This window comes from Gymnodraco acuticeps, unplaced genomic scaffold (assembly GCF_902827175.1).
Source record: "Gymnodraco acuticeps unplaced genomic scaffold, fGymAcu1.1, whole genome shotgun sequence".
NCBI classification, from domain to species: domain Eukaryota; kingdom Metazoa; phylum Chordata; class Actinopteri; order Perciformes; family Bathydraconidae; genus Gymnodraco; species Gymnodraco acuticeps.
Window position 1 is genome coordinate 199,347 of NW_022990172.1, and position 25,455 is coordinate 224,801.

Sequence of the window (25,455 nt, forward strand, 5' to 3'; positions counted from 1 at the left end):
TATTGCCTGAAGACACAACTTTATTAATAAAATAGCAAGCAAAGAATGTAAAATACAACGCCCAGGAAACAGAGAAAGGCATGTATAAAATCCCAAACAAACCATTAAAGTGGAGATGGGCAGCTGAAGCCTTGCCAATGGCTGTAAACAGTGACAGAGAAGAAGGAAGAACAATGAAAGGGAAAGAATGAGCAGCCGTAAATGAGGCGGCGTGACGAGTGTGTGCTGAGGTTGTCGTTTACACCAACACAATAAAGACATTCACAAGTGTCCGGTAGAGCACAGGGACTGGGGAAAAGGAGATAGACTGGTTTTAAGTGATGCCTCGGGTTAAAGAGTCTGATATTGATGCTGTCAAGTTGCAGAATACAAAACATAGTGTAATGCTGGTTATGGGCTAATACTCTGCTCTTCTCTCCTGCTACCAAAACCTGACATTTGTGAGAAAACAGAGAAAGAGGACACTATTCAACCCCTCAGTGGGATACAGTATGTAGCATGGTTCACACAGGAATAGGATTTTCCGATTACCGAACTTTCCACAGCCCCAAATAAACAATATTAGTTATTCACTTTATGAGTGTTGGGTGTATCATATCTATTTGGAGGTGGTGTGAGATGTTTTAATACCTGTGTGAATTCATCAATCTTTATATGATATACATACTCTTTATTTTTCCCAAGTGTAACTCCCTATTTAAAGAGCCTGTACTTTCCCATGTTCACGGCAGATGAAGCACTGATTACACCAAAGTTAGCTGATGTTCTTCTTGTGCTAAGTGATAGGTCGTCTTACAGAGGTGCGAATATGTGGCTAAGTGTAAACCAAGGTATATTAAAATAGTGGTACCTCAGCCAAGGAGGTTATGTTTATTGTTGGTTTGTTTGTCTGGTTGTCAGTAGGGAAAACATTCAGATTACTTTTTCATAAATAGATCTGAATCATGGTGCAAAAACGACCTTGCCGGAGGTCTGCGCTCTCCAAGTACACTTCTAGTTTATTGAATGTTATCCTGCTTATGTTGCCTTGAGTTTCATGTTCAGCTTTCTACCGTTCCTTCACAGGCTTTCCTTTACTTCTTCGTTCATGTATGCAAACAAATTACATTTTTTAAAAAACAATAATTTCAAGGCCCCTCTTAGAATCCATCCACACTGACCTTAAATATTAAGGCGAGGGTGTAAAATATGTCTTTATACCTTGGAGACATTAGGCTAGATATTATTTTCCGTGTTTGGCACAGCTGCATCTCCAACCAGGCAGCAACTGCTCATTTGAACCACCATTCATGATATTAATGAAAAAACGTGTAACAGTTTGCATTTCAAAATAATCATGTTTGTACCCAAAATGCCAGTTTAAATCACCAGCAAAGTATTGAAGAGTGAAGTGTTCGACTTAAGACATTACTTGTATAACTTGTATGTAACTCCATTAGGCAATCTTTCATAATTTTCATAAAAAATTATATTCCCATTTGTGATTTCTTTCTTGCTTTCAGCCCATTAAATTCAGTGGTATATCCTACCATTGTATTTTTTAACAACCACTGATGCTACATAACTTGGTTTTAAAGATCAGACGAATCCTTGAATTTAACATCTAAATCAGCATAAATAGCTGAGCTTAACTGAGCACTGACACGACTGAACTCTCTCCGTTTCCCTCCCTCTTTCTTTCTCAAACACTCGCAATCATCCATAAACACGTAAAGTTCAGAAATAACTGACAATCTGCGATGAAGGCTGAAAAACCCTCCAGCACTTTGAGGGGGAAAAAAACATGGATCATTTAACACAAAAATCTCCCAGCTGTGTGACACTGAGCTGCTGAACCGATTGCTAGGTGTGATAGGCTTCTTCTTTTATATGTTTGGCTTCATTTCTTACAGTTACCTTCCATTCTTCTACCTGACTTGGAGCAACTTTTGCATCAAGAAAACTGCTAATGCACTCAGTGTCAGGGTCAGACCGATATGTGGGTTTAACAGATTAAAGTGTTGTCTGTTGTCTGCAGTTGATTAAAGTCAAAATAGGTTTACCATATTTGTACCTGGTGGTGGTGGCCGTATGGGTCATATTCAGCCATTGTGGGTGTTGCCTAGGAAGGTTAGTTCCATACTTACAAGCAGTATTGTATTCTGGTTTCCTCACCAATGAATAGGTGTTTATGTGTGGCCTGACCTATAAAGCAGCTGAGCTCTAATACAATGGTTTCATTAGCCTTTGGAGGGGTTTACTGTCTCAAGATGATGTAAATGTTTCAGAGGGTTTGTCCACATGACAACCAGAAACATCGGAGAGAATCCTGAGTCTACCTATAGATATTTGTGGCTGATCAACACTGCAAATAAGTAGTCCGAATTATGTCCGATCTCTAACAGGCAGTCAGGCCTCTATTGTTGTCTCCAGAGGGTGAACTAGGGCAGCCTAAAGCCCTCCACTGATGGCACGCAAGCTACATAAACTCATAAAGTTGTTAAGGCTCACGAGTTGTTTGTTCCAGTACTCTGGAAATCTGGAATGTTGATCTACTGCTTTTAAAGCATTGAAAAAAATTGCCATTTAAAATAAATTCTTAGACATGTTTACATGAATTCATCATTTTACTATTTAATTATAATTATTTGCTTTAAAGTGTAGTTGAATTCATAGACCTGCATGCAGCTGGCGCATATTTCCTCCTATTTACAAAAAATAAGAATTTCACAACGTAGTTCCCCAACGATTAGCAGAGCCTTAGCACTTACGCAAAATACGTGATGATGTCCTTCTGATCAGCACAAGAATCCAATTGGTATCCGCTTACATGCTAGTGTTCTTACAGACTAACTGAGGTCTTCATCCCCATTTGAACAACTTTCGTATCTCCCTATGAAACCAGACACTTTTTCCTGCCTTTCGAAATTGCAAATACTTTTGCCTTTATATGTAAGTGGGAAACAAATCCCTTTTTTTTGTTTAGCGTACCCAGTTCTTTATGAACTAGTGAAAAATAGATAACTATCACAGCAAGACTACCATTGCATGAGAACATTGAATGGCAGTACTGGCATATTGCCGTTTCCATGTAATTCAGTCACAAATATCTGCATGTAGCTTGAATTCCTTTTATGAACTATGTTGGAGAATTTGAATGGAAATGTTGACCAATACTTGAGGTTGAAAGTATTGGCATTTGCCTTCAAAAACCTATATCGGTCGAACCCTGGTTAATATGTACACATATACACAGGAGGTAGGGGTTGAGGGAGGTTTGGTTTAACTATTGATGGAGAAATGTCAACTAAGTTCTGTTGACCAGTCCACAAGGGTGTGATTTTTCGAGACTTACTCACTGAGACAGATTGCATTAAGGGAAAAGTCTTGTAATGTAATCCTGCTGTCACACTGTACCCTTAAATATCTCACTTTACGGAGATATAGGATCGTGGGTTTGGTCGATTGCACTGGAGTAGATCAGTGGGGTGGAGGGTCAGGTGCTGCTCACATGCAGAAGTCAAAGGTCAGGTCGGACTTGCCCATCTTCTGTCTGTACACCGTGTCAAACTTCTCATTCATAGACACTGTGAATACGTCTTTCCACAGACCTGCACGACCTGCAGGCAGGAGACACAGAGAGAGAGGACAGAGGTTTATATTAGTAAGACGTGGGGCGTTCATGGGGCATTCAAATGTTTTTTTTTAAATGTTGATATCAACCTTATGAATGCAGCTCAAACTATTCAATATAGCCCCTAATGGAAGAATAACCTTCCTAGATGCCCTTAATACTAATACCTGTGGTAGTGGGACATTATACGGGAGCTCAACACCGTATAAAAAATTGGAAAGCTGCGTTGCGGCAAGACTGAAAAAATGTGAATCGAATCTTGGAATTTCTGAATCGATTCCGAATCAGCAGAGATAGAATTGCAATTCTTAAGCGAATAAAAAATATTGCGCACCCCTAATCTTACATTTTCAAAGATACCTCACTATCATATACAGATGAAGATGTCATTCTATTCTTTGTTTACTTTTACGTATACCAATAAAAAAAAAAAAGTGTTGTGAATTAAGAGTGAACACAATCAATACACCACATTTTCCCAGTTGAAAGGGCATGAACATTCATTTGCTGATGCCCGCCAATAATGGGGCGAAGCCTGCGAGCTAGTTCAGGCAGTCAACTCGAGCACCAATCACACATTAACATGTGACGCACCTCGTCCCTCTTACAACCAACCAAACACTTTCTCCTAAATATGCCGCTCTATTAAAGCTGCCATGTCTTCTGCCTCTGTCCTCGCTATGCTGCTGCTGCCACTGCAGTGTTCACTTGCTATCGCTGCGTTCATGTTTCCTGCTGCTGTGTTTCATGTTGCTGCTGCTCGCCTGCCCCACCACCGACCCGCAGCTTCCACCTGTAGGCTCGGGGGATAGTTTCCTAATCATCACTCATGTTCTTTGTAAATCTGTGGAGTGATGAGGCCCGAGCCTAGACGCCAAAACTCAAACTATATGCTGCTTATAATAAACATATTAAAGAAACACGTGAGTTGTCCGACTGAACTAAGTTTCCACCAATGTTTCTCTTAAACCGTTGATGCACTTAAATAAACATTTTGACAAAACCCTTCAATTTAAAGCAATCTAGATGCGTTTTAGATGACCTATGACATATATAGGCTATAATGAGTTGTATTTTAACTACTTTCAACATTCAGTGGATGGATTGAGTCCATTCCTAATTTCCCGTTCCATTGCCATAAGTAAATCGAAAATAAGGGGGCAGGGCTTTTAGTTTTCCTTCATTACCAGCACAGTCTTCCTGAAGCCATCCTCAGAAGTTATGGGGACATGATTCTTCATGATGAATTATTTTCTTATGATTCATCGGACACTTTCAGCTGCAGAGTGAACGCAGCCCACCGTGGCTCTGACTCACCTGCTGAGGTGTGTGTGTGTGTGTGTGTGACAGATCAGACTGACACCTGGCAGCTGTGTGTTCAGCCTACAGAACACCAGACACCAGATTTCCATGCACTAAAAGAAAAGGAATTAGATGGGGAAACTGAAATAAAACAAAACAACAGAAATCATAAGCAAACGTGAAAATCTAAATAGGAATGGTAACATAAAATAAAATGACTATTTATGAAAATTAGGGAACAAACATAAAGATGTCTTCATGGAAGTCAAAGATGGTTAAATGAAAATGGATTGAACCTACAGGTTGAAATTACTTTACAGTCTAAAGCTGAATTGCAATATATGGTGTAAGTGCAAACTGTGTCCACAAGGTGATGCTATAATCAACTCAACTGAGCATAAGAAATACCTTTTATCAATGTACACAACTTGAAGATCCCATGACCTACTTAGATAATTATGTGCAATATTCAATACGTTATAAAAAGGACTTATATGAATAATTGCATGTATACTGTAAATAATGGTTTGGGATTTAGTTGGATATTATTTGTATTTCATTATAGACATTTGAGTGTCCTTTTTCATTTCATAGTAACATTTTCCCCAGTAGTTCAAGTTTATTATTTCGCTTCTCATGACAGTGGTGTGTAGGAATTGTTTTTGCATTAGCTAAGGAGCTAACTGGCTAAATCCGATAGCAAAATGCAATTTTGATGATTTACGTGAAACTCGGAAAACGCAATTCTATCAGCAACCTTATGGATTATGGGACAACAACTGTAATATCATAAACTGAAGGACCTGAATGTCAGATGCAATGAAATTGTAATACAAATGGTTTGAAGATACATTTGGTGGATCTAATGCTTCTCCTTTGAGGCCTAAATAAAAAGCCCTTTTACCAAGACCTCAGAGACAGAACATCCAAACAGTTTTCCTCTCCCACTCACCCCTGCAGATGGACAACGCCTCAGAGTTGCTGCACTGCTCGATAAGCTGGTTGCAGCTCTCCACCATGCCCTCCAGCTGAGCCTTGTCACAGGAAACACCCAGGAACTGAGCTAACTGTTGCACCAGCGTGCCCAGATCCTGGAGGGGAGATGAGAGGTTAGGACATGAGAGGTTAGGACATGAGAGGAGAGGAGAGGAGAGGACATGAGAGGTGAGGTTAGGACATGAGAGGTTAGGACATGAGAGGTTACGACATGAGAGGAGAGGAGAGGGGAGGAGAGGGAGGGGAGAGGGAGAGGAGGTAGGAGAATGACATGAGAGAATGAGGTTAGGACATGAGAGGTTACGACATGAGAGGAGAGGAGAGGAGAGGACATAAGAGGTGAGGTTAGGACATGAGAGGTTAGGACATGAGAGGTTACGACATGAGAGGAGAGGAGAGGTTAGGACATGAGAGGTGAGGTTAGGACATGAAGGTGAGGTTAGGACATGAGAGGAGAGGTTGGTGGTTCCAAATCTAATAAAGTACATCTACTCAAGTACTACCTTTTTAAGTACAATTTTTGTTCTGCTATTTTACACTTCTATTTCACTAAACTATTGGAAGCTAACATTGCAATCACTCTACAAAATGTTATCAGCTTTAGTTACTTTAGCAGATTCTTAGTTACTACAATAAACTATGATTTATTATTATTTAGGTAGGTTAAGATATCCAGCAGCAGTTTATAAACTCTTTAGAATCAGCTTCTCCTATCTGTGATAGACAGATTCATGTGTCAATAATCATAATACAGTCCTTTTTTAAATAAATCATTCTGATATACACCATAACCAGTACTTTCACTTTTGGTGCTTTAAGTATATTTTAATGGCCATCCTTTGTGTTACTTAAGTAAAGGGGACAAAGGCAAGGCAAGGCTAGATGAGCAAGGCTAGATGAGCCAAAAGGACTAAATGTAATGCTCTGTAAGGACAATACGTCATCGAGTAGCGGTTTAACCTAATGATTGATTAGGTTGAATTAGCCCTGGGTTGAATAGGCCTGCACATTCATGTGTTTGTTCAAGGCAGGTTCAGAGGTCACTGAAGCTGTTTCACAAGTTATGGTACACTTTCCTTTCTCTATAATGAGTTGTCATGAAATACTATGTGGAAACTTAATTCACAAAACTACCAAAAGATGGCTGAGGTTAGGAATTTAAGTTTATTACCCTAAAAGCAGTTTTAGATCACTTGCATTCTGCTTTCAGTTCTTAGAAATCTAAAGCCTATCTGCAAAACAAAGGTCATGTTTGAGTCTAACTCTTAAAAGTGATAAACCAGATAATGTACAAAGGGACCTTTGGTAAAGCAAAGGGTAAATATTGATTTGGCGTAGTTTGTTACTTTTCTTTGAGTTTAACACAAGAACGCGTCCCTACAAAGTTAGATAGTGTTGTGTGAAAATAAGTAAGCTTCTTGAAAAATGATGGGGACAGGGTTTGAATTGGGTAAAAAATCGTTGATTCTGGTATGATAATGAAAAATATAAATGTTCTTTACCTTCTTTACATTGTACAGATTGTGAGATAAATAAGAGATACCAGTTTTGAGTGTTTTCCACAAACACGTCGTTTTTTTTGATGGAGTGTAAAAAACCTGATGGCTTAATTGGTTTAAAATATTGAATACAACTCAGATTAAACAGTGACAGGATTTTGACGAATATAGGATTTTGCATATAGGGCTTGCCATTTGTTTTTCCTACTGTAGGGTATTTTATTCTCTGTTTATCTCTCTCCCAAAGAGCATACATGTTCGGAACTCCCTTTAATGTCTAAATATAGGTTAAATGTAACTTCCCCCACAAGAGCTGCACAGTACAGCAGCTCCACTGGGATTGTTTACTGACCCACTTTCTATATTAATTACTCTTTACATTCAGTGGAATCAAATCCTTACAAAGACCACAATACTGGATGATGGTCTCTATTGTTAGCATCAAGACAAGATGTTGGTATCAATTTCAAATTGAGTAGTATTGACCATAGACCGTATATTTCAAGTATTGACCAATCATGTTGTAAACAAAAGACCAACAACAGGCATAAAAAACAACTCTTGGTCCGGACAGCCGTTAGCTCGACCTGATACCCCAAAATATTGCCCCCTTGCACAAAGTCTTATCGTCCCCATCAAAAGCCGGTTTTGAGATTGACAGGGTAATGACTTTAAGTGAAATAATGTCAAAATAAGAGCTCACAGACAAACCCCAAAACAAGAATGAGGATGTTACCTTGTACATGTCTTCATACTTTAAGAAGAGGACATTGGAGTCCATGCGATGTTCCCAAAATTCCTGAACGTGATCAAACCAGGAACCGTATCCCACTGTGAGAAGAGAAACACACACACAGATGGATAAACTCCGTAGACAAACACTAAAGGAAATCACCGAGATGGTTCAGTCCTCTAGAACCCTGCATACTCACGCTTGTCATGCATGAAGCGGCGGCAGAACTCCTGGAAGGTTCCCCGGTAGCTCATGGTCCTGAGGCTGCGGTGGAACTGGTAGTAGGATACCACCAGGTCCTTAGGGTTACGAGCCATGTAGATCACCTGGAAGAGAAGAACCATGGTACTCGCTACAGTCAGATACAAGATATCAGTCCCAGGTAATGCTGAGGTTGGAGAACAGTCCAATAAAATGTGGTTATTGGAGCTGATGGAGTGTCATCTTTGAAAGACTGCACATGAGAGACTATATATTTTTTTTAATATATTTATTCTTTAACCTTTTGATTGAGTGAAAATGTAATTGTTTTTCATATTATCCTGTTTGACTGGTTAATTATTGTAATTATTTTCCAGAAATAGAAAGTATTACATATTTGTATTTGATACATATACACAATATTGTACTTATGTATTTCATTTTTATTTTTTTGCCTTTTTATTTGATAGTACAAACAATGATTACAACATTGGGTTATACTTTTATTTTTGATCTATTTTATTATGTATTTGCAATTATTTTAATAATAGATTTTACTCTGGGATATTAAATTACTTTATATTGTATTATACACTCAAAATTATAACTGTCCAACTTTTATTACTTGATTTGTATATTTATGAAACCATATGAAACCAACATGTAGTATTGGTTACTAATGTTTTGGGGAAATACAACACTCGGTATCGAACAAATAAAGCTTTCTAATTTCGATGTTTTGTTAACTTTTTCTCCTCTAATCTTCATGTATAGTACCGGGTCCTGAACTCATGTGAAGCTCCCAAATCTGAAAACTTCTAAATAAATGCAGTGAAAATGAATTATTGCATATTTGCGGTCCATTATCGGAGGACTGACCTTGGCCTCTCCGTTGTGCATGGCTGTGGGGAGGAACCGATAGGGAAGATGGCTTTTAATCAGACGAGGAGAGGTCAGCTCCTGTGGGGACACAAAGAAAGGTATTACTTTAATCTGTATTCTTTTATCCAGTCTTATTGGCTCAAAAAGTCAGATCCCAAGCTCTGTTTCTTGGAAAATGTCATACATTGTCTTATACAGTAGCAGTCAATGTTGAAGTTCTAGCTAGCCACGATGCTATCACTGTCTCTGTTCACTAAGTGAATGTGAAACAGGTTGAGCAATAGAAGGGAATGTATTCCTTTGAAAGACATTTTGCTGATAAGTACAAGCCCTTAATTTCCATCCACCCGTTTTTATAGTAATTTTGAACGTGTTCATTAGTCAGAATCCAAGTAGTCCTTATGAATCACATTTTACAATGACAAACAGGGTCCTACAATTCCTAGATCTGTCTGGCATGCTGTTTCCAACATGTTATGAACAAGCTGAAATGATATCATCAGGGATTTGTTTTTCAGACTCTGTGCGGAACTGGATAAGACATCAACAACCGTTTTCACAGTGCCCATCGTGAGTCATATGACCTTTTTCATATAGTATCAGTGTTGTAAAAAATGGGGGTTGTGATTAGTTGGATGTTAACAGCTTTTCATTCCAATGAAACATACAATCCTGGGCAATGGCTGATAGTTGGTAAAGAGTTTAAAGACAATTGATGTGAGATGGAGAACTTGTGGATTAACACTAGCTTTTCAGAAAACAAAATATATAAATGAACCAGGGCGTGTTGCCTTGCAAGCAAGATTAGCCTTGTTTTGATTGTGCTGGAGTTATTAAGACCAGCATCTTCTCTTTTTTAATATCTAAACAACTTTGTTGTATACTCCTACTCCCGGCAAAAGGCATACCCCAAAAAAGCCAAAGTCTAATTATGAATGCTAACCTGTTTTTGGCTACATTACCTGTATAATGTCCAGGCCAGGTTGGGGGTACTCCAAGACAGGAAGCTGTTCATCGATGTTCATAAGGCCAATCTCATCTGGGTCTGCTCCCTGACTCACAAGATACACAATCTCCTGAAGTAGACTGGTGCCTACAGAGAGAGAAAAAAAAGCCAGGGGATATTCAGGACTGAGACGTCATTAAGGGTAAAAGCAAAATGGTCGTGCACAGGTTTAGCATTTAGTAAACTCGGGTCAAACTAACGGTTGGAATGTTAACTAAAAGAGTGGGTCAACAAAAGCTTTGGGATCACGGAAGGGACAAAAACCTACATATTGTTATTGGGAATAAAACATTTTGAAAATGTGAAAGGTAAATTAGCCATTTGTAATGCAGTCATGATAATATTTCAGATGTTGTGTGTTCAGCTGTCTCAAAAGACCGAAACAATACACTTTCATGCAGCTTTAATAATACAAAATACATATCTTAATTAATTTAGCAGAATCACAAATAATTGTTCTTATTCCACACATTATTCAAATTCTACCATGTGAGATGCCTACACACTACCCACAATGCAACAAGACCACAACAAAAAGTACTTGTTTATTTTTCCCACTTTTCAGTTAGCTTGGTGATACAATGCTTAACTTTCTACCCCTACCCACAGTCACTTATCATCAAGAGTCTTTCTTATTCGGTTACAGTTTTCAAAATGTTCTTTTATACACACTTTTGGATAATAGAAGTGTAAAAATGCAACAAAATGAAGGGTGGTGCCCCATGGGAACAAACAGTGCGTGGGGACTGTGTGAGGCCTCAGGCTGGCCACATGCTGTGAAACAAAATGAATCATGCCATTAAGATTTCTGTCAGTTCCCTGAAAAACTGCCTCGCTCTAAAAGAAGACTTTTATCACTAATTTGTACCAGTTATGATGTGTTTTGAATGCATGAAAGGGTGCTGTTGTGTTTTTTTATCAGATTTAATTTCTAGACCTATACGCTAATGTCCTCTCCAGTGGATGATTAATCTAGAAGGAGGTAAACGGAAAACTTAATTGTTTCATCGCTGATGTTGTGAGGTGCAGAATGAAGAAGAACTAGAGTTCCATGACATTTGTTTTGTAGAAAAACAACTTTAGAACTGTACTTTAAATGTAGTTTAAAGAGGCCCTATTATGCGTTTTGGTGTTTTCCATTTCCTGTACTGTGTTTATATCGGTTTATGTGCATGTCAATGGTCTGCAAAGGCTAAAATCCTAAAGTTCCATCAAGAGGCAGTTTCTCTCCCCCCCTGCATGAAACGCCTCTTCTCGACTTCTTTGTTTACTTCTGTAATAAAAAAGTGACATCACTATGTAACACTTGTGATTCTACTGGCACTCCAATACATTGAACATTATAAGGGGTGGGACATCTCTAAGCAGTTAATCAATCACAACAGAGCGTGCCAGCTAACCAATCAGAGCAGACTTGGCTCTGGTTTCAGACAGAGGGTGAAAAGAGGTGCTGCAGCACAGGCAGTATGACAAAAATAAAGACCTGGAAATTCCCACTGTCTACAAGGGTTAACCTTCAAACCATAAAGAATCCAACATTTCCCATGATGCAGTTACATTAGCTTTCATTGGACTCTCTCTGTCTGATCAACGTCAACATATTTTATTTTCTAAACTAAACTAAACTAAACTGTAGAGCTTATTCACAGGCTGAGTCATGCTCTCCATGACTTGATTGCGTGCCTCCTTTTAAATATGCATTGTTAAAGCAAAATTCTGCACAGCATGCAGCCCAGCAGAGGATGCTCTCTCCTCCATGGTGGTACTTTTGTTTATACTTGCCCTGTGTGATTTATGAGCGTATGGCTGATGTCAAAACACCATAAATGCACAGCCATTATATACCATAACACATCCCCACACTCCCACCCCCCTCTGTTTATAGAACCTTGCAAATCCCATTGGCCATGACTGTCACATGTGAGCCAATAGCCTGATTGCTTTGCAGCATCCTGACCATGTGGCCTGCCATGTGCTTTCCTTCCCTCTGCAGCAGAAGAGGTAGATACACCAACATGGAAGCATGAAGCAAGGGAAACATGTTCTTGCTTTGGACTGTTTCTCTGAAGTGCAATAAAAACCGAAGACTTCTTAAGATACAAATGAATGTATAACTGTTTTCTCTCCAAAATCTCATCAAATTAGACAAACTGTTTTACAGCCTGGTGGATGTTCCTTTTTTTAATAGGGTTTCCAGCACAAGAGACATTATTTAGATATTGGAGAGCTGTTGTGATTTGAAAGAAAGAAGGGACATCAAGTTCAGGACAGTTGTTTTTTTGCCTATAAAGTGTTAGGGAACATTTCAAATCGAGCTGTGATAAAGTTATGAAAGCATGTGTTTGAACAGCAGAGCCATTGCAAAAGTGTGGTGAGCCTTCCTCCTAAAGGGCAGAACGGGCGACTTAACTGGTTGTAAGAAAGAACTGAGATTGTCTAAAGGTCTATAACAAAAAGACCTCCGTAGACATTATCTTAATGAGTACATGGTTTAAATCGGTAGTTAAATGTCGGCTTCAATACAGCATGATGTTCATTTTGTAAATGATGGTCCGATTTTGAGTAAAAAGACGATAAAGCAGCATTATTGTGCGGCTTTCTTGTGATTGACAGGTCACTATGGGTGTTGTCCATTTTTTTTCTATACGAACCTTAACCCTTACACTGTGTTTTAAGTTAATGATAGTACATTTTTTGGATTTAAGTCATGTTCATTGTTAAGTTAAGTACTTTTTCCATTCTCTTTTTGTTTCTTTTTGCTAGATCTAAAAAGCCAAGATGGCGGTGGCCTAAACTTGAGGCTTCAAAACAGTAGGTCATAAACCAATGAATGTGTATCTATGTATATAATAATAATAATAATAATAATAATAATAATAATAATAATAATAATAATAATAATAATAATAATAATAATAATAATAATAGTGCATCAGCCAGACTGTTTATAATATTAAATGAGCAAAACCAAGATTAAAACCACACTGAAACATTTACAAATACTTCTTAACCTTTTCATCAATAGAAATATTGTTTTTCATGTTATAACATTGCACTTTTCTTTCTACTGTCAGCATGAGAGGTATTCAGGAGGGTCTAAATGAATCATGACCGTGAACAGTTTGCACACGGCCTCCGGGGATGAAATGGCAGGATGCAGCACATCTACATCTGCTTGCAGGACAAAACCTAAACAGGAAGCAGCACGGTCTGTTACACACAGTAGAGTTAGGCTCTTCTGCTTTCTTTCACAGTATCATGTAACAGGATGAGTACAGTATGATGCAGCAACACAATCCACTCACTACCATCTGCATACTAATGTGTTCATTCAGTCAAATATCATTCATTGTTCAAATAAACTGTAGAGCACTCTTAATTTGGGCTTGGTATTCAAACCCATTTATGTTTTAGGCTTCTGGTATTTTCACAAAGATCATTTTAAATGTATTAAACCAATGGTCGCAACAACAATGGCTACTTAAATACAGTCCAACGCAATCACTGGGATTTTTCACTAAGAGGGAAGAAGTTGCTGCTCCAATCAACTTTGGTGTACTCTGACCCTGAATTTTCCCACTATTTTACCCTTTCAATAACTTTTTAAATAAAAATCGTGTACAAAGTGTATAAGAGAAATTAGAACAATGGAAAGACAATGAAAAGCATCTCTATCTATATATATTGTTGTTGAATATTACTGGACAGCTATCAGTTAGCTAACAGGCTACATTTATTCTTTGCAAAGACAGGAAGATTAATTACGTTTTATCCCTTTCTGGTGTGACTAAAGCCTTTTCAGGACAGGTTACTCATACTAATTTTTCAGCAGAGAATGTATGAATGGATCACAGTGAAAATTAAGCCAGAGATATGACAACCAGAGCCAGTTCTAGTGTTTTGCACCTTGTTTTTTCCTTGTATATTTAGACATTAGTAAGACTACACTTATATAAACTGGATGTGTGTTTTGCTATTGAATGGGTGGAGATGCATTGATTGATGTTTCATGACTATAACTTTCTTCCGAGGCCCACAGGTGTTCCAATGCTACTTAGGAAATATAAATCCCTCGACATGAATCAAACCCCCTCAGCCCTTATGCATGCACTAACAGCGGGCTCCAGCTGCCCTCCAGCCGTCACATGACCGGACCCACCCAGGGCACCGAGCCCCAGCCGGCTGCAGCAGCACTGCACCACAACACAACGGAGCTGGATGTAAACACCAACTTCCATCTGTGCGTGATAGTGCGTGCTAATATTATGGTGTGTGCTGAAGGCCGTGCAAGCTAACTGATGCACTAACATGCAATACTCGGTTTGTATTGACTCGATTTCCTAGGATACAGTGTGTAATATTTAAAGAAAGAGGCTTATAACATGTAATTATGATGCACAGTATAAACATAAACAGGCTAACTGCGACTCACCTATTGCTGTTAAATACGGACTGAATAAATGGTGATGCATGCTAAAGGCAACACATCACACGTTGTAATTTGATGCAAGTGTTATTAATATTTGCATGAAACTTTGATTATCACAAGGACATCCTGCAGTCTCCTACATAACCGCAAACAGCCAGGAAATGTTCGGACACAGAGCTCCGCCTGAAGGTGACGCAGAGGCTTGTTTACCTGACTTTGGGTAGGTGACAATCCAAATGTCGCTACTTCTGAGGGAGAAGTTGGCGATCTCCTCCATCTTCCCCCTGCAGAAGGGCGGCAGCCGCACTCCATCAAACTCGAAGTATTTGCTCTCAAACTCAATCGGCGTGCTCGGCGTGTCTGCCTCGCTCTCGGCCATCCTCGAAACGAGCCGCCAGTGCACGAACAAGTGAAACGAGCACTCCCACGCGAACTGTTTTTTCAAAATAGTAAATCAATCGTGAAGGTGTTGGTGGTGGTGGTGATGATGATGATGATGATGGGGAAGTTGATTTAGAAACAGCGCTGCCGAGGATGCTGGACGGCGGGCGGAGGAGTTGACAAGCAGCCAATCATGTGGGAGAGAAGTGATGTAATGCGCGCACACGAGTCCCAGCATCAGGACCACACTCACCGAGCTCGTGGATGCGCGCGACTGCAGAGGAAGGATGCTTCACAACACATTTGACAGATTTACACGCTCCAGTTAAAGTAGGCTATCCTATTACCATAATGCTGCTGTAATATTCCTATAACATTAGGTAACGTTTTCTTATTGTGCATCATACAGACAACACCATTACCATGCATACATTTTGTAGGCCTATACTATATATAACCTTTATTGTTCTGGCATAAATTGTCTCTCTCATGGGCTTAAAGAGTATGTAAGTGCTTTTAACGTAGGTAATTATGTGTAATTACTATAGGCAGTGAGGACAAGTATATATACACCTGAGCAAATCTAACCCAAGCTATGCCCTATTGTAAGCTAACAGTGAAAAGGAGAGTGATCTATCACCATGAGAGACAGTTTATGATGAGCATAGACATATTAAACAGGTGGGAGAAATCTTGAAATGACTGTTAAGTCGAAAACATTGGATGGGTTTTTGTGTGTTTACTACCTTCTCTTTTTTTTAAAGGGTTCGTTATGTCACTGCCTGTTGTTCAACCCACTTGCTGATGATTGGTTCTTGTAAAGGCAATGGCACTGATAGACGTGTCTTAATCCAATCATGCTCTCACTAACATTTGTTGCATTGACTGTCCCTCGTAAATCTTACTGTCTATAATTGACAAGCGAAGCTACAGGCACATTCAGTCTTCATGTTGCCTTACGTTTCAATTCATGTATTTATTTAGTCTGTAAACGTATTATGTCATGCCACTTTGTTGAACCACACCCTTTTCACCTGGCTACATCAAAACTGGACAATAAAAACATTTCAATAGGTTAATTAATATTAATAATAATAATAATGATAATAATTCATTACATTTTTATTAGAGCGCTTTTCCAGGTGCTCAAAGCGCTTTATTTATTTTCACTATCCATCTCTGTAAAGCGACTTTGAGCACCTGTAAAAGCGCTAACAAAATAAATCTATTATTATTATTTACAATTTCACATTACACAAATTAATGTATTAATAACTGTGGACAAAACCCACTTGAGCAAATTAGATGTGCGTGTGTCTTAAACAAAATACAACTGCACTGACATATTTAGCTTTTCACATTTTATAAATAAAATCCCCATAGTGAAAAAGAAATCTAAATACGCACTAATGGACCAGTTGAGTGAGAAGCCTGATATTTCTGACAGCCCCTGAATGCATTATTGACAGAGCGTCCTCCCTGTACTTCCCCTTTAAGAGCCAGTTGTTGACCTGTGGATTCAGTTCTCCAGTCTGCCTCACTCCGCCGGTGAGGTCGACTTTCTGTCCGCTGTCAGTGCTCCCGATGGTCGACCTAAATGGCGACTGGAACCTGTCTTTCGCCGGTTGCGGGTTTCTGGGGATTTACCACATCGGAGTTGCTAGCTGCCTGCTGGAAAAGGCGCCATATCTTCTGAAAGGGGCAACCAAGTTATACGGAGCCTCGGCCGGTGCTCTGACCGCCTCGGTGCTCGCCAGCCAGGCATCCATAAGTAAGCTGAACCGCTGTGGTGTGGACTCAGGAAGTCCTATTGTTATATAATAAATACTGTATATATGGCATAGTTTGCCTTTACAACGCTATTAATACACGTATACAAGCCAATGTCTTGTATGTTATACTAGAACACAATGTCCAATATGATATCATTATGGACATACTGTATGTGATGTATATTTTTTTTATATTGGTTAAGACAAACACTGAGAACCATTACTTCTCATAGCCTGGTGTATGACTCTGCTGCTAATAATTAATAACATCACTGTCACTTTACAATGTCATTTGACTCAAAATTAGGCTTAACATCTTTTAGTTCAGTTATTGGGGTAAGAAAACTGGTAGCATTTTAGTAGATTAAAGTGAATGTTGGTTGAATTTTTGGACAAAACTGCCTCAAAAGTATATATTTTTTTTTAGCATATAGGCCTAGGAATGCCAAAATATGTTATAGTTTAGTAAATTAGTTATAGATGAAACATAGGGAGCTTTTCTAGTGTTCAAAAACAGGCCGACTTCTGTCAGAGGCGCTCCTTTCACTTTCTCTTACATGAATAAACATCATATACTCATGTATGGACTAACTTGAAGCTATGTTGACCTCCGTATCAGCTTGAAAGAGGGCTTGCTAAGGTTAATGTTGGTCACTGACTCCAGGTAGCTTAAGTTAATTTTGATTTATCAGCATGTTAATACTTGAAGATCTGTTTATTTATTCGCAGTCGATTGATCAGAGGGAATCCTCCTACCAAGGTTCCATCTCCTAAAACCGAAACCCCTGTTTCTGTCTCTTGTTTAGTAAAATGTTGTGAAGATGTGATCGAGGTGGCCAAAGAGGCCAGAAAGAGGAACCTCGGCCCCCTTCACCCCAGCTTCAATCTGGTCAAGGTGATAAAGTCTGGCCTGGATCGAGACCTGCCCTCCGACGCTCATATCCTGGCCTCGGGGCGGCTCTGTGTTTCGCTCACCAGAGTGTCCGACGGGAAAAACGTCATAGTGTCAGAGTTTAACTCCAAAGATGAACTCATCCAGGTGCGTGTAGTTGGTGAAAAAATCTGAAGAAGCCTCTAGGGCCCTGTGAAAATAATCCAAGCCGCAGGAAGTAGATTTACTCTGGTTTAACTGTGCACTCTTTCCACAGGCGCTGGTCTGTAGCTGTTTTATTCCCATCTACTGCGGGCTGATTCCTCCTTCCTTCAGAGGAGTGGTATGTGTCTGTGTTTGAATCACTACTCATTCAAGTTTAGTTTGGTTTCCCTTTTGAGATGCACAATTATTTGAACAAAATCATATTTCTACTCTCAATGCCATGAGACTTCAGATAAAGTCAAAATCATACAAAGGTGTTCCCTTTCTTAATGTATGTAATTCAAAGGTCATTTGGAGTGCCTTTGGGTGCATGTGTTATCCAAAACCATTATATTTATATAACAGTATTCCAGTGAACTCTCAATATAGGATTGAAGAATGTGCTAATAATAGGTCGAACTGCAAGGCTCCTATGATATCATTTTGTTTTCAAATAGAGATTTTTTCCTAAAACCAGTGTTGCCTTCACGTTGACTTATCGGCTGCTTTTGGACTTTGACATTGATCTATTCCACTAACCGAGATGCGGCTACTGTGTGTGTGTGTGTGTGTGTGTGTGTGTGTGTGTGTGTGTGTGTGTGTGTGTGTGTGTGTGTGTGTGTGTGTGTGTGTGTGTGTGTGTGTGTGTGTGTGTGTGTGTGTGTGTGTGTGTGTGTGTGTGTGTGTGTGTGTGTGTGTGTGTGTGTGTGTGTGTGAACAGACAGCACTATTCAGATCAGCTTCCTCTCCTCTGTTGCCAAGTCACACAGAGTCACAACTATGTCAAATCAGATTGGATTCAGATGACGTTATACAGTTATGACAAAATACAAAGGTCAAGTGTGTCATGATGAAGGCAGATAAAGAAAATCATCGATGAGATAAAGATGTAAATGCGAAAATTATCTTTCGATTTTAACAAAAAAATGCTACGATGAATAAATTAAGCTAAAAAAAAGTATTGAATATTGAGGTGTCAATAGAAATGTAAGCGCAGGAAGGAGCAGAAGTGTCAGTTGAAGCACTCATAGTTTTGGGTAATAACAGCAGAAAAAACTTAATTTGAGTTGAAGTTAAACTGCCTACAACAGTTTGTGTATTCACTGAAAGGAGTTGAACTGTCTTAGTACGGCTGAACGCAGTTTAAATGCCAAATAAACAAAATACAAGTCAATAAGCCCGACCTTTACAATGACAACAGATGTAAGTTCACAACCTGATGACATGAAGTATAGTACAGTGCAAAACAAGACTTTCCAATAATAACTATACAGTTCCAGCTAAAAGTAATTTAAAGGAGCAGTGTGTACGATTTAACGGCATCTAGTGGTGAGGTTGCAGATTGCCACCAACTATACCCTTCCCCACACACAATTCCTCTTTGTAGACCCTAAATAGAGTCTGTTGTCTCAGTCTTGGTGCCAAAGTTCAGCATCAAAACTCCACGGGGAACGCAAAGAGTCAGGATTCATTTAAACTGTTGACATGTATCACCAATCTTTGACTCCGTCTCTCCTCTTCCCTCTTGCTCTATTAACACAGCTGTGTTTATGCAGTCAGCTGCCGTTATCTGTGGATTCTGTACATTGTGTTCTTTCTGAGCTTGATTTATAGCCCAGTTAAGTGTGACTCACCTCTGTGTGCTCTGGTGTGTGCATTAACTTGGGCCTGGGGACAATTCTAGATATCATTAATGTACTTGTTAGAAAACATGATTTAGTAGGCGTTTATAAGAGCAAACTGAAGGATTTTTATTAAGATTTACACTCACTTAAAGGGGACCTATCATGCAAAATGCACTTTTGTACGTCTTTTATACATGAATATGTGTCCCCGGTGTGTCAGGGAACTCACTAAGTGTCAGAAAACACAACCCTCTCTCTTTTCCTCCATACCACTCCATATTTTCACACGATAACACATATACTTTCCTGTACATTTAAAAAAAAAGTTATTTGAAAGGACTATGTAATTTGTATATTAAGAAGAAAATAATATTTGATTGGATTAAAATGGTAAACCAAAAGTAAAGTATATATATTCAAGCACTTATTCAACAATTAAGAATCTACTCAACTAAGTTACAACTTTAAATCTTCCTGTTTCTTTCTTCAATGATAACATTTGTTTGTATTTGCAATTTTATGAAAACCTGTTAAGTTTTCCCCCCTGATTTCTCCTAAGAAACTAAGAATCTGCCTGTAAAATATAGTTTTACTGATAGTTCTTCACATCCAAGAGAAACAAAAGCCCAACGGATGCTCGATAATGATACAGATATTGATATTCTCCAGTTATATTTACTTTTAAACAACTTGCAATGGATATGTACGGAGCAAGATTAGTAGTCTTTGAGCTGAACAGTGGCGAGCCGTCAGGGCCCTCTAGGATATTTAAAAAAATTATATTTGAAAACATTAAAAAAAAAAAAAAAATTTTAAATATTATTTTTTATATTTTTTTGTTGTTACATTTTTCATTAGTTTTACCAAAATAACTTGATTTAATTGTATTTAAAATAATATTTCCAAAGAAATAAATCCTTCGAATCTGCCTGTTCAGTTTCTGTTGGAATGTGAAGGGTTAAATGCCGTCTCTGCGAGTTATGAGAAGACGGGAGAGCTTGTTGGTCCCTCTCTACATTCACAGAGGGCCCGCTATAGTAACTCAACGAGAGAGTAATGTCAAATGACAGTACAATTGACCAATCATATCTTCCCTCTAAATGGGCGGGCTTTATTTTCGCGGACTTTATGACAAGTTCCGCCCGCTGTGAGGTATATGCAAGTGGTGCAGTGACGCGTCCTAAAACCCGGAAGTAAGCTGCGCTTGGATTCCCTCGACAGAAAGCAGTGGGATTTCTCCATAGGGTTTTGGAAAATAGCTCGAAATAAGGTCTGTGGAAAACGAACCTGTTAGATAAATGCACGTTGTGTTCAGCCGGATAATATCCACATGTCTATCCTACTTTTACTATTTTTGAATCATAAATCTAATTTATAGATTTATGATCGATAGATTTATGATTAGCATGATGGCTCACCTCAGTGATAGTGATGACATCAGTGATAGTGATGACATCGTTGCGAAATTATTAACAGAGTCATTTTCAAGATTGAGTTACAATGATAAACTGGAGTGGCATAGGATCAGCTGCATGACCCGCCATCAAGTGCTTCATCCAAAAGGACAGGAGGATGGACTTTGTGTTTAAGTGATTTGATCATCAAAGGTAGGCCTAAGTCATTTTCAATGTGGGCCGCCGTGCCGACTTAATTCATTTGTAATCGCTACTTGGCTGTGGGTGCCCTGTCATGATAGGTGTTTATATAAATGGTGTTGTTTTGTGTGGTAGAGGGTCGCTGTCATTGATGCGTTTTGCACCCCGGACCACTGTTTTGATATTCCGCTGAAGTCTACGTTGAGACGTTGGGGGGGTCAGAGGGCCTAGGTATAAAAGTCACGGCTCGCCACTGGAGCTGAATGATACCCTCTGTTTTGTATAGTCTTGCACAGTCAGTGAACTGAAAGGATAAATCCATATTAAGTTCATATCTTCTGTAATGACAGTATGCCGAGTTATCAGGCAGCGAGATAATATGCATAATAATAATAATGTAGTAAATCCAATATTACAGTAAGAAGTAGGTAAAAGTGTCATTCCACACTTCTACACTCTGTAAGCACATTGATGTTGTGCTCCACTTCCTCCCTGACCTCATTCTGACAATCTGGCAAGCCAAATGGGATTTTACAACCGCCCCCTGGAATAAGGTTAATCCTGTCTCAATGACATTTTAATCGCTTTAAATGACAAAATCCTCCTTTCATTTTCGAATGTTCTGGTCGTAAAAATGCAACTAGAGCCTTTCATTAAATTAACAGATTGGTAAAGCCTCTAAAAATGAAATCACTGATACAAACAAAGAAGTAAGTGTTAAGAATTTGGGTGTTGTTCTGCTACAGCAGCGTTTCTCAAAGTGTTGGGCGCCCCCCACTGGTGGGCCTTAGAGATGTGATAGGTGGGTCGCGAATGGACGCGATGAACGTGAGATTATTTTTTTTTATTTAAAAAAAAAAATAGTTTGGACCTCAGGCCGGAATTGAACCTAGGTCCTCGCGGGCGGTAGTGGATTATTACAGCCGGAGACTCGCAACGGCGGTGGACTTTCACAGCACCGCTGCACCGGACCTGCCGGAGCCGCCAGAGCCTCGCAACGGCGGGTGTTTGCGGCGGCGGATGCGGTACCGGCGTTGTGAAAGTCCACGGCCCACCTATGCCAGAGCCAGCGGCCCACCAACGGCAGCGGCCCAACGGTAAAAGTCCCGAATCTCCTGATGGCCAATCCGAGCCTACTCACACACACATAACTGAAACAAAAGTCATTTGCAGACATATATAAACATCTCTCATACACAAAACAGCGTTGCAGTCAGGAAGAAAAGCAATGTAGAGTGGAGCGGCACCTCAGCACTTCATAAGGAGTTTAACCGTGACACTTTTCGAAATCCCGTTTGTGTCCCCACATTTTACAAATAGGCCTATGTTTATTATTATCTTTTAACGCAAGCCATCATCGCCACGGAGAAGCACACAGCCTCTGTGAGCGAACGAGACAGAGAGAGAGAGAGAGAGAGAGAGAGAGAGAGAGAGAGAGAGAGAGAGAGAGAGAGAGAGAAAACACACACAACACAAGACTGGGACAAGTCCGGCCGGGAATTATACACCCAGCCAGGCCACTACCAGTTTTTTGTGCCATTTTGCTGGATTTATTTGTCAATTTTTACAGCGTTGCTGCCCGTAGTGATAGCCCTCTAAATCTGCTACCCAAAAATAAACATATGGACATGGGTTACTATTTTTAAAAATGTGCACATTTATTTAGGAACCTATGTGAACATATTTTAAGTGGGGATGGACCTCAAATCCTATAGGGGGGTCCGGGGGCATGCTCCCCGGTAAGATTTGTTTTTTAAATGTTGGACTTAAATGCATCAATCTGGTGCATTTTAAGGGGGAAAGAAAGAGACTACACCCATATGAAACAGAACTGTATACATTTAAATAATCATAAAAACATGGCCATAACCAATAACATACCATATCCAATATGAAAAAACATTGAAACTTGTTTATTTATTTGTTTTTGGTTCATTTATAGTTGTGAGTGTGTCTGTGCTCCTGATCCAGCCTCACCTGTCTCCCTCCTCTCCCCCTGCTCCTCTTTGAGGCAGCAGCAAAGACTAGTTTTAGCTCTCAACAAGTTTTAATAGTTTATCTTACCTTTTTTCACCTAGTTAACGTTTTTTTTTTGTATTATTCATGCATATTTTACTAATCACTACCCTCTCAAATGGAAATATGTGTTTACATAAATGGTGACCAAACCGTTTGAGACCCACAGAGAACTTAGACTAAGTTAACTATCTAAACACTCGGAGAGTCCTTTACCTCACCTGAGCTGAGGTTATCAGTCTCTCAGTCTGACAGGAGAGGACTCTCCTCCACCTTGTTGTTGAAAAAGCTCCTTATATACTTTAGCGCAGCTAGCTAGCACCAGATGCTAACAACAACAATACACGTAACCAGTGCGCGCGCTTTATCTCACTCGCTCGCGCCACACATACTAACACACATCCTCCCGAGCTTGAATGACACACAGACCAATCGAGGGCATTAGTATGATCTGTATGAAAGTGGCTATGTCGGCAGGCCACATCATGTAGACAGCCAGTCACCCTCTGTGAGGCAGAGTCAGACCCACATTTGCGCAGCGTTGAGTTCACAATACATACATAAAACAAATCCTCAGGCCAGCAGGCCACTTAGCAGGCCAGGCCATCGGGAAACCTCCCGGTCCTCCCGATGGCAAGTCCGGGCCTGACTTTATCTATTTAATATAGGCCTAGCCTAGTTGTACACAATAAAGTAAGAAATCATTCCAATGTGTACTATAGGACAGTAAACAGTTTAAAAGGGGAGTGATTAGTAATGCATAAATAAAAAGAAAGAATGCTAACTAGGTAGTGTTGAGAGATGTATCCATAAATTCATTTTGTGTTCAAAGTGCAACAGATTGATGCATTTAACTTCAACATTTTAAAAAAAAATCATAAATTTTCTTTTCACTGAAAACGGGTTCCACAGACCCAAACAGCACACAAAGGTTAAAGGTAAGCATATAATAATGTTAAAATTTGCTAAATATATACACTGCAAAAAAACTGAAAAAGACAACTTGTTTAATTTTTTTGAAAGTAGGCTAGCTCTCATCCTAAAAAAGGTTGGAGACCCCTGTTATAGAACGATACATTTGACCATTTTAAGCTTGGCCTACCATTTTATTGGAGCGGCGAGGAACAGGTGGAGCTTGAAAGCTCCGTCAAGTGGGGAATGCCAAAAAGTTTGAGAACCACTGTGCTACAGGGTGGTTGGGTTTTTGGTTTTGAAAGTGTCTTTAACATATTTTGTCATGGTGATTGCAGGGCATTAGGGAGAAAAATTAAAAATATCCCTGTGCATTGTTAATTAGGTTTAAACTACTTCAAATTTACATTAAAAGGCATACACACTTACACACTCTTCTGTCTCTTTGCCCTTTTCTTTGTCTTTAGCGTTACGTGGATGGGGGAATCAGTGACAACCTGCCGCAGTCGGAGCTGAAGAACACCATCACCATCTCTCCCTTCTCCGGCGAGTGTGACATCTGTCCCCGCGACAACTCCACCAGCTTCCACGAGCTGCGCTTCACCAACACCAGCATCCAGATGAACCTGGGCAACATGTACCGCCTCAGCAGGGCCCTTTTCCCCCCCGAGCCCAAGGTAGGTACTGCTTCACAATCGGAAGAGGGACGTTAGACATTATCAGAAAAAGGATGTAAATAGGACACAATTAAATGTTTGTTTTGAGAGAACAATGGTGCTTAACTCCCGTCAAATTCCTGCTTTTTTTTCTTTTCTCAATCACAGTAATGTAATACTTCATAATGAATCTTCAGATTTAGCTAGATTGTGATATTTTCCCCTACATATCACAGCAATGTACATACTTCAAATCCATCTTAAAAAATAACTTATCAATGAATTTGATCTACATATTATCAATGGATCCAGTTATTATAGGTAACGTGAACAGAACCATTGTTCAACCCTCAGAGTGACAAACTTGTGTAGCTTAACAGATATATAACTTTATAGACTAATGATATGTCCATGCAGTGATTTTTGCTTGTTCTGCTGCCCCCTAGTGGCAGAAAAGTTAATTAATGCACCTTTAATAAGGCAAGGCTATCTAACATTAAAAAAGAAGAAATTATGATATTTTTCTTACATAAAAAGGGCAATAAAACATACTCTTATGACCATTAGCACTAGTATTAGCAATACAATTATTAGAATATTGTTTTATATAACTGATATAACTGAGTGAGATTGCTTCTTTTATGACCCTTCAATTGATTTGGTACCGTCACGCACGTTTGGACATTGGTCACTACTACCCTACAATCACCACACTACCACAGCTTGCCAAACTAGGATAGAAAACACCCTCAGGACGACACG

The 25,455-nt window shown here is 39.4% G+C and overlaps 2 protein-coding genes across 2 annotated transcripts in view; one reads left to right on the top strand and one right to left on the bottom strand.

Annotated features, from left to right (window-relative positions):
* On the bottom strand, nucleotides 1-15,295 carry sult4a1 (sulfotransferase family 4A, member 1). Its single transcript, XM_034217654.1, has 7 exons — nucleotides 14,872-15,295; nucleotides 10,189-10,319; nucleotides 9,224-9,304; nucleotides 8,343-8,469; nucleotides 8,147-8,241; nucleotides 5,868-6,006; nucleotides 1-3,599 (listed from the first exon to the last, which is right to left on the bottom strand). Exons 1-7 carry the CDS (start codon nucleotides 15,038-15,040, stop codon nucleotides 3,487-3,489), a joined length of 855 nt encoding a protein of 284 aa, XP_034073545.1. The 5' UTR covers nucleotides 15,041-15,295; the 3' UTR covers nucleotides 1-3,486.
* The window catches only part of pnpla3 (patatin-like phospholipase domain containing 3), a 16,390-nt gene continuing 6,048 nt past the window's right edge, over nucleotides 15,114-25,455 (top strand). The window contains exons 1-5 of the mRNA XM_034217653.1: nucleotides 15,114-15,372; nucleotides 16,540-16,813; nucleotides 17,621-17,853; nucleotides 17,963-18,028; nucleotides 24,505-24,714. Of these exons, the coding sequence (XP_034073544.1) occupies nucleotides 15,307-15,372; nucleotides 16,540-16,813; nucleotides 17,621-17,853; nucleotides 17,963-18,028; nucleotides 24,505-24,714 (849 nt within the window). The 5' untranslated portion in view covers nucleotides 15,114-15,306. The remainder of the gene's footprint in view (nucleotides 15,373-16,539; nucleotides 16,814-17,620; nucleotides 17,854-17,962; nucleotides 18,029-24,504; nucleotides 24,715-25,455) is intronic.

What these genes read in the sequence shown, in the direction of transcription:
- sult4a1 (XM_034217654.1), bottom strand. Translation starts at nt 15,040, where the DNA reads ATGGCCGAGAGCGAGGCAGACACGCCGAGCACGCCGATTGAGTTTGAG. An exon ending in CTGGCCTGGACATTATACAG is followed by an intron (nt 9,305 to 10,188) that starts GTAATGTAGCCA and finishes GTGTCCCCACAG; the next exon opens with GAGCTGACCTCTCCTCGTCT. An exon ending in AGTATGAAGACATGTACAAG is followed by an intron (nt 6,007 to 8,146) that starts GTAACATCCTCA and finishes TCTCCCCTCCAG; the next exon opens with GATCTGGGCACGCTGGTGCA.